The 16097-nt window shown below is 32.6% G+C and overlaps 3 protein-coding genes and 1 long non-coding RNA gene across 10 annotated transcripts; 2 read left to right on the top strand and 2 right to left on the bottom strand.

The window, feature by feature from the left end:
- Positions 1 to 582: 582 nt before the first annotated feature.
- Positions 583 to 3208, bottom strand: LOC104729449 (floral homeotic protein APETALA 2-like). Its single transcript, XM_087479418.1, has 10 exons — positions 2527 to 3208; positions 2346 to 2371; positions 2216 to 2246; positions 2022 to 2109; positions 1774 to 1919; positions 1585 to 1629; positions 1392 to 1480; positions 1203 to 1300; positions 1022 to 1114; positions 583 to 940 (listed from the first exon to the last, which is right to left on the bottom strand). The coding sequence occupies exons 5-10, from the start codon at positions 1917 to 1919 to the stop codon at positions 710 to 712; spliced, it is 702 nt and encodes a 233-aa protein (XP_087335544.1). The 5' UTR covers positions 2022 to 2109; positions 2216 to 2246; positions 2346 to 2371; positions 2527 to 3208; the 3' UTR covers positions 583 to 709.
- On the bottom strand, positions 1989 to 2988 carry LOC147930103 (floral homeotic protein APETALA 2-like). The gene is made up of 5 exons (XM_087478659.1): positions 2839 to 2988; positions 2527 to 2768; positions 2346 to 2371; positions 2216 to 2246; positions 1989 to 2109 (listed from the first exon to the last, which is right to left on the bottom strand). The coding sequence occupies exons 1-5, from the start codon at positions 2986 to 2988 to the stop codon at positions 1989 to 1991; spliced, it is 570 nt and encodes a 189-aa protein (XP_087334785.1).
- A 6593-nt stretch (positions 3209 to 9801) lies between the features above and the next one.
- LOC104729448 (uncharacterized) lies at positions 9802 to 11241 on the top strand. 7 transcript variants are annotated; one of them, XR_758274.3, is made up of 5 exons: positions 9802 to 10083; positions 10328 to 10412; positions 10530 to 10576; positions 10759 to 10862; positions 10960 to 11241. It is a non-coding gene; the product is annotated as an uncharacterized LOC104729448 (long non-coding RNA). The 7 variants fall into 7 exon arrangements; XR_758275.3 differs by having other exon boundaries at positions 10759 to 10889; XR_015575567.1 differs by having other exon boundaries at positions 9831 to 10083; positions 10334 to 10412; positions 10535 to 10576.
- A 1625-nt stretch (positions 11242 to 12866) lies between these two features.
- On the top strand, positions 12867 to 15737 carry LOC104729447 (CBS domain-containing protein CBSX1, chloroplastic-like). The gene is made up of 8 exons (XM_010448385.3): positions 12867 to 13330; positions 13750 to 13837; positions 13947 to 14011; positions 14121 to 14169; positions 14431 to 14483; positions 14887 to 15002; positions 15102 to 15159; positions 15253 to 15737. The coding sequence occupies exons 1-8, from the start codon at positions 13124 to 13126 to the stop codon at positions 15325 to 15327; spliced, it is 711 nt and encodes a 236-aa protein (XP_010446687.1). The 5' UTR covers positions 12867 to 13123; the 3' UTR covers positions 15328 to 15737.
- Positions 15738 to 16097: the final 360 nt, after the last annotated feature.

Raw genomic sequence — 16097 nt, 5'->3', positions numbered from 1 at the left:
TTCAATTTATAGGATTTTTATGGTTAGAAAGTGAACATAAAAAGTATTTTAGGATTCGATTTATGGTGAGTCCAACTTTATCAAACCAATGCAGCAAAAGTGAAACCATGTGTTTATGCCCACATGCCAAACTTTTTATTTATAGAATGTAACAAACGAAAAAAAAAAACTATATATATATATATCTGAATAACTAACTATGCTGTGTTGAATAAAAAAGTAATTGGGTGACATAACTTCCAAGAATTTTTTTTTAAAATTAAATAAATGTGGGAAAATATGAATTGAATAGATATGAAAGAGGAATAACAAAACAAGTTAGGACTGAACACATATGTAGATAGGTGCAGGTAACATATAAAGCAGTAATGTTTTAAAAAAATCTTAATAAATGTATTGAGAAGAAACAACAAAAGACAACTCATTGACAAATCTCATCTCAACCTTTTTAGTCAGAACATCTCAAATCATACACTTATCCAATTTCCCATATAGAGATATAATATTATATATCCCATCTCTGGAATAATATTATCTCAGCCTATTTAACAAGAAGAGGTTTAAGGGAAAGAAAAAAAAAAATAGACAAAAGATAAGCCGATAATTAATTTAATACCAAGAAGAGAACACATGGAGATTTAAAGGTTCATTTTCTTCCGAATTTTGTTTCTTATATATAAAGAAAATTTTAAAATATTTTAAAAAAGATTCAAGAAGGTCTCATGAGAGGAGGTTGGAAGCCATTTGTCTGCAGCCAATTTTGATGAGAAGTAGGAGAAGAATTAAAAATCTGATTGTGATGATGAGGAGAGAATCCTGATGATGCTGCAGCATTTGTCAACACTTGGTTCGTAGAGGCCCGACCATCAAACCGGTGGTTCTCAGCCCCCGGAAACAGTGAGAATCCGCCTCCGTTGCCAATGTTGCTGCTGCCCGGATACTAATATTTACAACAAAAAGAAAAATGTTAATATACAATTATATCTTTTTAAATTAGTACTCTTTTGTGGTTTTAACTCACCTGGTGATTTGAATTGGGGATATGGTTAAGCATTCCGGTTTGACCTAATCCGAGAATTTCATTAGAGTGGAGATCTTGTTGTTGTTGCGTCATCTTAAAACAAAACAAAACAAAACATGTTTATAACAAAAACTAAACACTACATATTAAGGTTAGAAATTAAAATATGATTAAACCCTACCTTGAGCCGCATATCTTGACTCTTTTGCTTCGAATTAGCCGAGTTTCCCAGACTTAAATCGAGGTTATGATCTTGTGGAGTAGGATTCCCTGATGACTCTATTATGCACAACAAATTCAAAAATCATTAAACCAAATTCTGTTTTGGGTTAAAACAAACTTACTCGATTAAAATGAAAATTTGTTGTACCGGCATTGAGTTCTTCATCGTAAATACTCGGGTCGAAGTTGGTCACGGCGTCTTTGCCATTACATTTGATTGCCGCTTTATCGTAAGCTCTGTGGTTATTATATAAAAAGGAAATCAATTAGTAAAGGAAAAAAAAAACACATTTACACGATTTAAACAATGTGTGTGTAGAATCAAACAGAGAGACTATTACCTAGCAGCTTCGACCTCCGTGTCGAACAAACCCAAATAAACATACCTAAATAATATTTTAAAGATTTCAAGAACCCAAAAACTCAAGTTAAATATAACAAGAAACAAAGATCGTCAAAAAAAAAATATAACAAGAAACAAAGATGAAGAAGTGTTTGAATGATGATATTAGAATATAAGGAGAGATTACTTTTTGCCTAAAAATTGACCCATTCGAGCTTCCCAACGACCACACTTATGCAAAGTAACGCCTCTATACTTAGAACTTCCTCGAGGGAAGCCTGTGCTTTGTCGGCGAAGTACGTGGACAAACTCTTCCTTGGTTAAATTGGTCATCTATATAAAAATTCAATTTTCAATATTAATAACAATCTTTTGAAAATATTAGAAAATCTTATATATAGTTTATATAGTCTTATAGAGGAAGTAATTTAACACCTGTTTCAAGTCATCATCATAATCTTCGATGTTGAAGTTGATATCAGCTTCCACTCCACGGAACTTAATAGCAGCTCTATCATATGCTCTACAAAATAAAAAAACTTTGATTTATATGTCTGTATAAAAATCGATATTATTATATTTTATTCTTTTTTTTTTTTTTTAAGAGAGAGTCAAAGGGAGAAACATACCGAGCAGCTGCATGAGCAGTGTCAAATCCACCTATTCAGAAATTTAAATTAAAAAATAAAAAAATAATAATTACGATGACATTTTTCAACACCAAAAAAAAAAAAAAATGGGAATACAAAAAAAAATTACCTAAGTAAACCTGTTTCCCACAGTCCCTGAATTTCAGAGAAACATAAGGAACAAAACTATAGTTAAATTCGGTTTTGTAATTAAAATCGGTTTAGTAAAGATCGATTAATCAAAAAAAATTAAAAAAAAAAAGAGAGATGAGATTAATACAAAATAACACTTAATAAATAAATAAAATTACCAAATATGAGATTCCCATCTTCCGGTACGCCGGTAAAACGTAACACCTCTATACTGAGAACTCCTTGACCTTGGTCCACGCCGGCTCTTTTTCAACGGTTGAGCCGGTTCCACCACGGCAGCAGCGGTCACGGTGGTAGCTTTACCGGTAGACGATCCGGTAGCTAGATCCGACTGACAAAACTTAACACCAAACCAGTGAGCCCGAGGAAAGCCAGAACCACCAACAACACCACCAGTCTCCTACAACGCCGTTAGAATCCATCTCAGGGAAGAACTGATGTGTAACAAGTGGGTTATTATTGGGTCTGACCCGGTTAGGAGGCTCGTCATCATCGGATCCATCTTCGATAACAACAGCAGAGGAACTTGAATTAGAGAAAGATCCGACCCGTTTACTTGGTGAAGAATAACAAAACTCTTCAGATTCTTCTTCTCTTAGTGAGTCGTTTAGATCCCACATTTTTTTTTTTTGGTAGATAATGTTTTTGAAAGGTTTTCTCAGAGAGACTTCAATCCTCTGGTTTGATTCTCCTCAAGGTTAGAAGCTAAATAAGAGAAACCAAAAGCTTTTGGTTGGTAGAAAATTAAAAATGAAATATAAAGATAGTAATAAGAGAGAGATATTACAAGGAAAAAAAAAACTTTTTTTTTATTTTGTTTATAAAAGAGTTTGCTTCTACGAAAGCTTTCATTTTTATCCTTTCCTTTATATTTACTTCCACTGCCCTTTCCTCTCTTTCTTCTCACTGTTTATTTAATTTATTTAAATAATAATAATATTATTCTCTCTCTCTATTCTAACCACTTGCTTTCTTTGGAAAAAAGATTATATTCGAAACAATTCCTCGTATTGGAGTTTCTTTTTTTAAAAATAAAATATTTCCACTTTCATTATTATCTATGTAGGCAAACCATCTTCTTTGATTAATCAAAAGATTCCTTTAATATGTAATTTCATGTTTTAAGAAAGTGAAGTCCACGGCTTGGTTCGGTAAGCAATCCTATAAAAGGCATTTTTTTCCCCCTAGATAATGATTTATCTAATAGATTACTTAAAAACCCCACAATTTTGCCAAATTTTGATTATTACTTTAAAAGCTTTTTTGTTTGTTTTTTTTTCTTGTCAATATGAATAAAAAAGGGTAATAAGGTTACATATACAAATAGATCACGCATACATCTATATATGTTAAAGATGTATGTTTCTGTACAATAAATAGGTGTTTTCATGATCGGGCAAATTAAAGTAGAGAAGATGGGATCTTAAGTTTTCTATACTACTACTTACTAATTACTAAATAGATTATTTATATGTTTATTTAAAGTGGAGTTCCATAAACAGCAATTCCTTTAAGACAAGCAAGTAATAGGGTTCTCACTATATAAAGAGTTATGTTATAATAAAGTTTTTCTAAATGGGACGACTAACTTATTTCAAGTTTGTCATTTATATTGGTTGAGGCTGGATTGGTGCAAGTTTTCTATATCTATTACTTTGCCCAAAACTTTTCATGTGTTTGAAATCACAATTCAATATGTATCTTAAACTATATGTTTTCTTAATGAGCTAGTTGTTCCAACCAAAGGCTTTGGATCTATACATAAAGAGATAGTAGTATACAATAATATAAGTTCAACGTTTTTAAAAACTCATTTATCATCATCAGACTATATTTAATTGCTTGCTTGGTTTATTTGACTAATCTATTAACCAGAACAAAACAAAAAGTCTACTAGCTAGTCTCTAAAATATGGTTTATTAACCGTAGAATTTAACGATCTACATTGCTTTCGTTTTCTAAACATGTTAATAAAGTGAAAACTCCACCATATATATGCATTTTATATGCTTACTACGAAACTATTTTGATGATTACTATTTTCCTAGCATATATTAAAATGAAATAACAACCTATATATATGGGTATGATGTGTTTAATATATACAGTTGTACATGTAGAACATGACAATGAAGATTTCGAACCTAATCAGGATTAACTATAAAACCAAAACACCCGCAAGAGAGAAAGAAACCAAAGGGGAAATAGCTCACTTGTTTAACACACAAGTTGCTTTACAAAATTGTCGTTCCTTTTTTTTGTTCCCAGATCGCATAAGCTACTTACCGTCTTGATTTGGTGCAAAAATTATGAATTGCTTTGCTTTAGGTTAGGCATTCAATTTGTCGGGTCCATTCAGTCTTTAAAATTAAAAAAAAAAAAAAAAAAGTCTTTCATTCAGATTACGGATTACCTCACAACTGGTTCGGCTAAATTGTCGTCTTGGTTTAGTTTGAAATATAATATAACCAACCGCATACAGTAGTTTATAATTGATCCAATTTTGGGAAGATTTTATTATTCGGGCTTAAATAAATTCTTTTAAAGAAAACAAAGATTACTACATAGAGAGAATCGAGTGGCCCATCATCATATATCATAAATCAGTAGGGGGGTTGATTTGAAAAAATTAAAACGAGGAATTCACAAGGATATAAACGTAAATACATGTGCCTAATTAGTGATTTAACTACAAAAAATAAAATAATCGTAGTATTAGTTTAAAAATCAAAAAGAGGAAAAAAGGAATTAAGAGAGAAAAAGGAAAATGTTACCAGAAAAGATCAATCCATTTAGTACGGACAAACCGGTGGGGTCCACTTTTTCCCTCTTTCATCCACCAATGAATGAAAAGAGTAGTGAGGCCGACCCCACACACTCTCTTACCTCGTATTTTCATTCTCACGCGCTCTTCCTTTTACGTGTCCGATCACACTTCTTCTCTCTTGTATACTAAAGCGCGTGTAACGCAGACTCTGTGACCCGAGATGGCGTTTCGTTTCTGACTACAACAAAAGTGCTGGAGCCAACTATTATTACACATTTTGGTTATTTCTATAAAATTAAGATCTGATTTGTTAGATTCGTATTTTTTTTTTCCTTTTGATATAAATTCGTCATCCTTTACATCATCTCAATTTGTTTCTATAATGAAACAATTATTATTATATATTTGAAAAATCTCCGCACAAAATAAAAGTGAATTTATTTTTAGTGGGAAAATAAATAAATGTTATAGAAAAAGATGAAGGGAGAAGGGACTTGTGTCGGAAAGGGAAACATTACAGTTTTGTTTATTTTGGGTCCAGAGGGCAACAATACGAAGAAGAGAAGGCTTAACAACAATCGTAAAACAATACTCCCTCCGTTTCAAAATATAGGATGTCTTAAGTAAAGCACGCATATTAAGAAATTTTTACTTTTAATAAGTTCAACCAATCAGAAACAATATTACATAATACTCTCTCTGTTTCAAAATATAGGATGTTTTAAGCAAAGCACGCAGATTAAGAAGTCTTTACTTTTAATAAGTTCAACCAATCAAAAACAATACTGCATAATATAAAATACTAAACTAATCTAAAAGTTGCATTGAAATTTGAAAGCATCCTATATTATGAAACAACAAACTTCTCCAAAACATCCTATATTTTGAAACGGAGGGAGTATAAAATACTAAACTAATCTAAAAATTGCATTGAAATTTGAAAGCATCCTATATTATGAAACAAAAAATTTCTCCAAAACAGTACTAAGTATCAAAATAAATTTTTGAGGTTGCCACGTCACTCCCCACTTTGTGAATTTTTTTTACATTTTACATTACCACCACCGAGTTATGTGTTTGTATGATGGGTATATGTGTCATTATTGTTTTTCTTTTTAAACTAATGAATGACGAATCGGATGAGTTTTTTTTGAAGTGTTTAGTGAATTACAATAGCACATTTTACAATGACTGTATTATTGTGTCACCAATTAAACTCCTTTATTATTCTAAAATTCGGATAATTAATTATTTATTGGATGTTAAGTAGTAGTATGTGTTTGTAATACGAAACTAAAAGAGAGAGTACGATTATTTATAAATAAATAGTAAAAATCAATGAAACTATCAATCAAATCTAAAATCTAAGCTCTTAAAAAGCTTATTGTTTACAAGACACGTTGTACATATTTTTGAGTGGGATGATGCAATAACAAACATTCCAATAATGGTTTTCGTTGAACATGTTGCTTTCCTCAAGTGGAAACTACTGCTCTTCTCTCTCTATGTCCCACTATCTCTCTCCCTATATATTATTATGATTATTATTTTGGCATTTTTTGTGATATATAGAAGCTTGATTTTTGTATATTTGTGATTTGGCCTCATCCTATATCTCTACATAAGTACATTATATAAACTACATATATATATGTATGTCAATAATTATTAAAGCCCACGGCCCACTTTACAGAGAGATACTCTGTCTCATATCTCTTTCCAATAAAACAGGCCCACAAAAGCTATTATTATTATTCCCAATTACCCCCGTGAATTTTTTTCATTTAATCGTATGCATGTTGTGAACAAACTTCTACGACTATTCATCATATATGTGTTCACATAAAACAAAACCAAAGAAAACAAAATATAATTCCTAATTTTGGCTGAGTTCATCGGAGCTTTATACTCCCTCGTTATACGACATATATGATATGACAAACATGTACTAAAAGGAACAGGTATTATTATTGAATTGTAAATAAGTAAAGTGTACAACAGATACCGTATAAATCATTTATGCAAATCTATCTATATAGACTTTTCATATTCGTTTTCTATATAAAATACAAAAATGCATCCCCACAAGCCACAGTGATATCATATATATGCAGAGAGTACTGTACATTAATCTAAACATAAATAAAAAGAATCAATGCCTGTATCTACCTCAATCTACTTGCCTATGTGTCCACATAGTGTGGACGAGTACAAACAAATTCAATTTCCTTTTTGTAAAATTCAAGAATTCAATATTAAGATAAGATTTTTATAAGCTATTGTATTGAATGCTATACAATTTTTCAGCTACTTGAACAAACAATGTTGACACCTGGAATGTCCACAGTTACATGTATTAGTAACTAATGAATATATTTTTTGATTTACTAGTTCGAATTTGAATCAGAACTGTGGATCTTGTTTGGATATGGGTTAAAAAAAAATATCACGAATTATATAAATCATATAATCACTACTGACATAGTTTGAATGATATCAAACAATATGTTTATTAATATATTTAGGAGATACGAATATATACAACAACTAAGCTCGTATGATACAATCATACAAGTCGTATCAAATAGAGATAAAATAAGTTCGACAAAAAGAAAACATAAAATAAGTAAGCTCGTAATTAAAGAAGTTTGTAGATATGTCTATTTTCCTTTTTGGAATCGAAGTCAAGTCCGAGATTAACGAACGTGGAAAACATCGGACGGTATCGATAGAATCTCGATTTGTTAGGTTGTCCAAATCTTGTTAGGCTTCTCCAAATAATAATAATATCCTTTTTGCTATTTCGTAGGATCCACTTTTAATTCTTTTACGTGGCGTTTTATTATTCGCTCAATGTGGGGGCCATGTGAAGCGAAGCTGATAGTGGATACTCCTCGATTTCTTCACGAGATAGTTTGTGTTTCGATGTGGTTATATTATATAGATTGTGTTTATAACTTTATATAGCATTGGATTCATTTATGCAAATCATGAAATGGTATTAGGAAAACAACCTCTCAAATTATTAGACTGAATTATTTCGTATGACTTTTTTTTTTTTTTTTTTCACATATTCAAGCGTGACTTATCAGTTATGCATGTACATATATAAACATTGTAGCTGAATAATTTTCAGATATGTGTTGGTTTTAACTTTTATCCATGCTTTCGTGTCTAATACATAAAAAGAAAAACTGTTTACGTAACTAGTATAAATACTTCTAAGAGTTTTTAGATAAATTTACAAACTAGATTGGGGACAAAACTAAAACTTAGGGTTATAAATGATTTGATAAGGAGGAAAAAGATCTAAAGAAGACGACAAAAAAGGGGACAAAGGGAAACACGTTAATGTACAAATATGGCAAAGAGTCAGGAACTTAGGTACGATGTCCATACGTTTTGCGGTCCAAAGACTTTCCATATATGTAAATCTTTGAAATTAACCCCACTTGGTTCCCAAACATCCTTCGACACCGACGACACACACTCTCACAATTTATTTCTTTTAATTAAGTTTTGATTTTAACCTCTCTTTTTTTTTTTGTTATTGTTATTGTTGGTACTATATCAAAACCACACCCAAAATTTAGTACGGTCCCAATTGCAATAATTCACGTTAGTTAATGGAGGGACCAACGAATTATTCCGACTTTACAAGTTTTCATCAATATGGGAATCATTTCCGTTTTTCACTTTAAGTTTTGCTTTAAATTTGTTTCGATGTTTCAGACAAAAATAAATAAATTAATTAGCTGATGGACTAGGTCGGGCCTAACTGAGGCTTAGGTAAAGAGATACATTGTGATTCTTCCGTTTTACAAGTCTTGAAGAAAATATCTCTATATATCACTAGTAAAAAAAATTCTTATAGCTACGATCTAGTCATGAAATTTCGTGGCTTATTTCATAAGATTCACGAATTAGTCACTCACTCGAATCGTGACTGTTTTCGTGACTTTTTGTAGCTTTTTTGTGACAAGTTTAGTCACGAATTTATTAGTGGCTATATCGTGACTATATCTTACTATGCCGTATTAGCTAAGGTTTTTATATAATAGCCACGAATTTGCCACAGATAATTTGTGACTATATGAAACTCCAAATAAGCATAAATTCTAAAACTATAAAATCTAAAAAGAAATCTAATTACAACATTCCCAAAAGCTAAAATCTAACAATTGTAAAAAGATTGTAGTTTTTCAAATCTAATATTTTTCAGACCTGACCACAAATTTAAACCTTTACTCCAAACCCTATACCCAAACCTTAACTCCAAACCCTATACTCCATCATAAACATAGAACAAAAATATAAATATTATATATTCATATTTAAACCATATATATATATATATATTAAATAAAATCAATCTTTGAAATTATATTTATAAAATTTTGAAATATTTATTTTAAAAGTTTTTAAAATCTAATCATATTCTTAATTAACCTTGAGTTATATTTAGTGTATGTACTTTTAATATATCACTCCACACTTAGAAATGTACTTTTAATATATCACTCCACACTTAGAAAAAACAATCATATAATTGTTACTCAAAATTTTTAAAATAATAAAATTGTTATGTAAAACAGTTATAAGTTGTTATTCAAAATGAAATAATTAAATTAAATATAAAACCAAAATTATTTTTGTTTGGGCGGACAAAACCAAAATTTGGCAAAAAAAATTCCCACCATCCCACTAATTTTTTTTGGTTAAAGTGAAAATATTTGGTACAAGGTTAAGACCTAGATTCTTCTTCTTTCGTCGACATAATAAACACTTAGAAAAAAAAAGCCGTAAACTCCATCTCTACCGCATAGACACTCAGATCTATTCCTCTTCGATACTAGCTCTGATCTCTTCGACTTTGACTCGCCATGACTCTCCCCGACCGACAGCACCACCTAACATCGCGCTCGACACTCTGTTTCTGGCCTGACAGGTACTCGTTCTGTCTCCTTCTCCTTCTCGTGATTTGTTGAGTTGAGAAATTAAAGCTCTCACTGCTTCTTTCTCCCTTTGTATAAGGTTGTTTAGAGATTTTGTTCCTGTTGGCTGTTGCTGTTAGGGTTCAATTTGTTCTTGTTGCTGTTTTTTATTTATTTAATCTTAGTTTCAACTTAGATGATGTTTATATTTGTTTGACTTAATCTTCCTTGTTTTTGTTTCTTGTTCAATTTTCATAGTTACAGATTAGAAGCGTTGAACTCAGCCTAGTCAACTGCTCTTCTTTCTCCCCCTCTGTTTCCCTTCCGTCTCTCCGATTTCAGGGTAAAGCTTTCAATCGTGAATCGTGAATTTCAGATATTACTACTCTGGCTGAAAATATATTGATGCAAGTCACTTATATGTGTGCTAATTTAATTGTGTATTTACTTTACTTGCCAGTTTAGGCTACACAAACGATATATAGGAGAGGTCAATCCAAGAAACAAGTAAGCAAAGCTTTCCTACTTGTTATATATGAACGAAAATACTTTTTCATATATATGATAAGGAAAAATATTTCAATGGATCTTTATTGGAAGTTTTAAGTAACTTAATTTGTGTTTGTTTGTTCTGTTAATTTTCTATAATTTTCTGTCTTTGAAACTGATGTTACTTTCTCTTATCTCAGGTTTTGGTGTTGAGCTGTGGCTGTCTACAAATTCATCCGAACAACATGGCAAAGCAATATCTTGGGACCATGGAGGTGCTGGACATTTTGTTCCTCATAAGAGGGTAGATACTTAGTGGCATACTTCCGTGGTTAGTTTTTTTTTCCTCTAAGTTAACTCATTTTTCTAACTTACTTACAACTACTATTTTTTTTTTGTAGCAACACTACTACTGCAGTCGTTTGCAGAGGATGATTCTTCCAATAGTATCGGCCAAAATGCCTCTTCACGTGCCATTTCTTCTCGCATTGTCCTTAGATGCATGGTGTGCATAGTTTTTGTAATTTCAGTTTCAGGTTTGTTTGTGAAACATCTAGGTATCTAGTTAAGATATTTTGTATGACTATGTGAGTCTTTTAGAAATGTAAGATTAGAGTGCTTGTTGTAATTGAAAATATTGGTATTTGGATTTCATGGTTTTAAATTTGGAATTTCATTTCAGATTTCTGATTTTTACAATTTAAATTAATTTTTTTTGGACAAATACACAATTAGCCACAAAATAATTAGACACAAATTCGTAGCTAGGCTAGTCACCAAGTAGCTACAGATATTTCATGGCAGAAAATATGATCTTTCGTGACTAAATTTGCCACGAAACGTGGGTGATAATTACGTAGCTAAACAGACACGAAAAAGCCACGAATTAAATTAGCTACGAGGCTATAGACACGATTTTTTTTCGTGACTAATCGTGGCTATGTAATGAAATAGTCACGAATTTTATGGTTCAGCCTCGAAAATTTTAGTAGCTATACGTGTTTTTTTTACTAGTGTATTAAGGGTAGTTGACAAAAAAAAATTAAAACGACAGCTTTTGAGCAAATTGATACGAAATAGCATAGTATTTCACATTTCTCGTTAAGACTTAAGAGTTACATATTTTGTATGCAAATTGATACGAAATAACGGACGTGGAAACACTTGTTCTAATTCATGATTACAATAAACACTTTTATAGACTTATAAACTATGCAAGATTTTCATATTGTGATTCTTTGTGTTGCAGATTCTTTCATATCCACTATGAATAAATACATTTTCCACGTACTCTATTCTTTGTATCCATGATATCGATGCGTCTTTTTTGCTAATTTTGACGTAGAGGAAACAAAAAGAATTGAATAGAATATATAATTAAACTTGGCTAATTAAGTTTTTTTGTTTCTGTCGCGGAAAGAGATAATAACTTTCAGCAAAAACAAAATAAAATGAAAAACGCAAACAACTTGAAAGATAATAAAATTTAAAAAGAACAAATTGAGAGTCGCTGAAGGCAATTAATTTCCTTTGAGTATAATGAAAGGCTTTAGTAATAAAAGTTATCGTTGAATCAGATTCAAAGTTTCGTTTGTACTAAATAACTATTGATGATTCTTTCTCGAAAAACTCTTCTTCTTTTTTTTTCTTCAAGATTAAACGGACGATCGATGATGATATGAAAGTAGTAGTTTATATATCTAGTGTCATAATTCGATTTCATAATAATTATGGCATATGGTTTGTTAGGATCGTGAGTTTGTCAACGACATTTTGTTGCTACATATTCAAAAGAAACATTTTAAGAACGGACTTGGTTATGTATGGCAAAGAATTTGATTATAATTAAATACTTCAATCCCGTACACAGTACTTGAGATTATGATGGATGATTATTAAAAATCTCTTTAAACTTTTTAACTAGTGACTATTTTTATGTGGCGGTAAAAAGACACCCACTAATAGGCATGTTCGTTTCGTCGACGCAGGCGGTAGCGGCAGCGGCAGCGGCAGCAGCAAACATAACTTTTTTAATCGCTGCAACTAATCGACGTTCAAAATCAGAACCAGCGTTCGCCGCAGCGTTTTGCCGTTGGTACCTGCGACAACTAAACGAACGACGAAATTTGCGGCTGCCGCAACCGCAGGTACCTGCAGCGACGAAACGAACAGGCCCAATAACATAATACACGTGTAATTATCGAATCTTGATCACGAGATTCACGACCAATATGATAATACACGTGTAATTTGGACTAATGAGTGACTTAAATCATAATTATTCTTTGTTTTTGTCATCAGGCCCTTTGGGCTTTTCTCGATTGGACTAGAATCCAATTAAAGCAGATCCAAAAAAAGGGGAACTATAAAACCAATTTGGTTTACAATATAAACCGGTTCGGTTTACAGGAACTAAAAAGATGATGATGTTAAATTAACCAAGAAAAAGGGGTCACAGTCACACTTCGCTTTTCCCAATACAAACAAAGCGGTTAGATCGGTGACGCATTATCTTCTTCTCCCATCACTTTCTCTCTACTTCCGGCGAGCTCTTTCCGACGGCCAATGGACGCCGTCCTCCACGCTGCTCCACTCTCCGTTACGCGCTTACGCGTATCATCCTCTCCTTCTTCGCCGTATCTTCTTCCGCCGAGATTTCAGCCATGCCATTGCCACCAATTCACCTTGGCTCGAAGCAGCTTCCCTTCCAAATCTAGGATTCCTTCATCTTCTTCCGCCGCCGGAGCTACTTTGATGAAGAACTCCTCTTCGGTAAAGCTCACTCACTTTCGATTTCCAGTTCCAAATTACTCTTTCCTTTTTTGGGGAATTTTGTTTTTGCATGTGTGATTATATGATCAATTGCGTCTTAGATTCTGAGAATTTTTCATAGAATCAGGTGATTGATTTGAATTGTATACTAGTTACTAGCTTAGATCGAACCTGGTGAAAATTGCATATCTGAGATTCGGGATTCGATCTTTAAGAGTCGTGGAATTTGAGTGATACAATAGTGACCAATTTTGAATTGGTAGGAGAATTTGAGCATCTGTTGGGTGATATATTGATTCACTCTTGTTCTCGATGTCCTGCATTTTGGGGTTGATACTCGAATTATGTAGTGTTGTTCAAGTAATGAGAGGATTAGTTCGAGCTTTTTAAGCTGAGCATGTATTTGACTGTTACTGTAGCCAAGAAGTGGAGTGTACACTGTTGGTGAGTTCATGACAAAGGAGGAGGACTTGCACGTGGTGAAACCTACGACCACTGTGGATGAAGGTCGATGTTTGTCATCTTCTAAAGTCCATTAGATTGCTTAAAACATGTGCTGCTGCGTTTATTTTCAAACTTATGAGTTATGATCTCTTTTTTTTTCCCATCTCTACAGCTCTGGAACTCCTTGTGGAGAATAGAATTACAGGATTTCCTGTGATAGACGACGACTGGAAATTGGTTCGTATCCTCTTTTGAATTTAGGTCTTAAGGGAACTGGATCCAATCTACTCATGGAGGTTTAAACACTTGAGGGTGATGCTTATGAAGGATTTTTTTGTTGCTGCAGGTTGGGCTTGTTTCAGACTATGACTTGCTGGCTTTGGATTCAATATCTGGTAAATGGGCCAGCTACACCACTTGATGTATTTGGTTTCCATTCCTTTCATGGTCTTTGAATTCGGGATTTCTCTTTGAAGTGGAGAAAGAAGAAAGCTACTTGATCACATGGTGGCATAAAGCCAGAAATATCTATGTTATGTTATGATTACCTTCTGTCTCATTCGTTGCGAGATAGCACGCTCAATGTGAAATGATCAAAAAGCTTCTTCCCTTACCCCTTAAATCTTATTGCTGGTTTTTTTTTTTGTTGCCAATAGGTAGTGGAAGAACAGAAAATTCTATGTTCCCTGAAGTTGACAGCACCTGGAAAGTATGTGGCCCTTCCTTTTCCTACTAACATTTTGACCTGAATGCTTTTCAAAACACTCATTCATATTCTTTCTCACTGTGATCATTTGCCTAGTTCACATTATCAGCAGTAGATAGTGTGAATTGAAAGTTACGAGGAACTTGATTTGATTTACACAATTACCATGCACAATGATTCAGCTAATTGCTGTGACCCATTATAGTATCTTGTCATTGTTATGAGTGTATTCTGCACTAAAGAACTACCTTATATGAAAAATGCATGTGGTAGAGTTATGTTTAATATTACATTCAGAGTTTTCAGTAGACGAATTTCTTTAAATGGACTCAATTCTGACATGATAAATCGTCTCAGTATGAATTGTTTCTATATTTCTCTTGTTTTCGTATTTTTTCTTTTGCAGACTTTCAATGCAGTGCAAAAGCTACTCAGCAAAACCAATGGGAAGCTTGTTGGAGATTTAATGACACCAGCTCCCCTAGTTGTTGAGGAAAAAACCAACCTCGAAGATGCTGCTAAGTTATTGTCTTTCCTTTTTTTTTCAGTGCCATCGTTTTTTCAGATGTGTGATAGTTACATTATTCACTAATATAAGCTTCTTATTCTATTTTTCACTAGAATATTGCTGGAGACAAAATATCGCCGGCTCCCTGTGGTAGATTCTGATGGCAAATTGGTAAGAGAAATTTCACAATTACCCATCTTACACTTATATGTCAACACACCACATTTTCTCATCACTTAACCTTTTATATCTCCTTCAAATAAGGTCGGTATTATCACAAGAGGAAACGTTGTTAGAGCCGCGCTTCAAATAAAGCGCTCTGGTGATAAGAATGCTTGATTAAGATATAAACCAAACAAGAAAATAGGAAAGCAATGATGAAACGTTCTCCAACAAATAAAAGTGAGAAAACAGAGTATTCCTCGTTGTACAATGTATGATTAAGAGCCATGACACTTATATCGCGAGGGTTTACATCAAAGTGAATCAAAGATCCTGATAACAGTCGCAAACTCTGGTAAGTGGTAAGTGCACTACCAACTTTATTTTCCTGCAGAATCAGCTTCTCTGTTTGGTTGATGGGTTAGGTTATCAGATGCTTTTGGGTAAATATTTGATTCTCATCAGTTTATGCTTTCTAAATTTTAATTTTATTTATAAAAAAAATGTTTCCCACTTTCTACATTTGGTTAACCACCAAAGTAACAACCTTTTTAAGGTATTTTAATTGATATTGGTTCAACCAAAAATATCTAATATTTACCTTCTTGGTATCGTCCGTACAAATGCATCTGTGAAATTGGAATCTTTTCTTAACATGGAGGCTCTATAGATCGCGGAATGATATCTAGTTGTGGTCTATATAACTTCCATGATTTACTCGATTAAGAAAGATATAATTAATAATGACAAGTTACAAATGAGTTAGTTGCAAGGTCATGCTCATCATTAGCTGGCCAAAGGAAAAACTCCAAAACAATTGACCTTTTAAAGTAAACACTGCTGAATCTGAATTTTCAGTGATTAGCTTAGATCTGAGATTAGAAAGAAAAATATGGAAAACGGATTTGTGTGAAGTAGAAACAGTTTTTAACTGTTGGTCAATTTCT

This window comes from Camelina sativa, chromosome 12 (assembly GCF_030686135.1).
Source record: "Camelina sativa cultivar CO46 ecotype springtype chromosome 12, ASM3068613v1".
NCBI lineage: Eukaryota > Viridiplantae > Streptophyta > Magnoliopsida > Brassicales > Brassicaceae > Camelina > Camelina sativa.
The sequence above is the reverse complement of the archived record's forward strand: the minus strand, read 5'-3'. Positions and strand labels throughout refer to the sequence as shown.

Excerpts from the sequence above, each read along its gene's own strand:
- LOC147930103 (XM_087478659.1), bottom strand. The coding sequence starts at position 2,988 with ATGTGGGATCTAAACGACTCACTAAGAGAAGAAGAATCTGAAGAGTTT. Across the intron at positions 2,372-2,526 it reads AGATGGGAATCTCATATTTG|GGACTGTGGGAAACAGGTTT; the intron begins GTAATTTTATTT and ends TCTGAAATTCAG. Across the intron at positions 2,110-2,215 it reads ACTGCTCATGCAGCTGCTCG|AGCATATGATAGAGCTGCTA; the intron begins GTATGTTTCTCC and ends TTTATTTTGTAG.
- LOC104729449 (XM_087479418.1), bottom strand. The coding sequence starts at position 1,919 with ATGACCAATTTAACCAAGGAAGAGTTTGTCCACGTACTTCGCCGACAA. Across the intron at positions 1,481-1,584 it reads ACGGAGGTCGAAGCTGCTAG|AGCTTACGATAAAGCGGCAA; the intron begins GTAATAGTCTCT and ends TAATAACCACAG. Across the intron at positions 1,115-1,202 it reads GTCAAGATATGCGGCTCAAG|ATGACGCAACAACAACAAGA; the intron begins GTAGGGTTTAAT and ends TTTTGTTTTAAG.
- LOC104729447 (XM_010448385.3), top strand. The coding sequence starts at position 13,124 with ATGGACGCCGTCCTCCACGCTGCTCCACTCTCCGTTACGCGCTTACGC. Across the intron at positions 14,012-14,120 it reads TAGACGACGACTGGAAATTG|GTTGGGCTTGTTTCAGACTA; the intron begins GTTCGTATCCTC and ends TTGTTGCTGCAG. Across the intron at positions 14,170-14,430 it reads GGCTTTGGATTCAATATCTG|GTAGTGGAAGAACAGAAAAT; the intron begins GTAAATGGGCCA and ends TGTTGCCAATAG.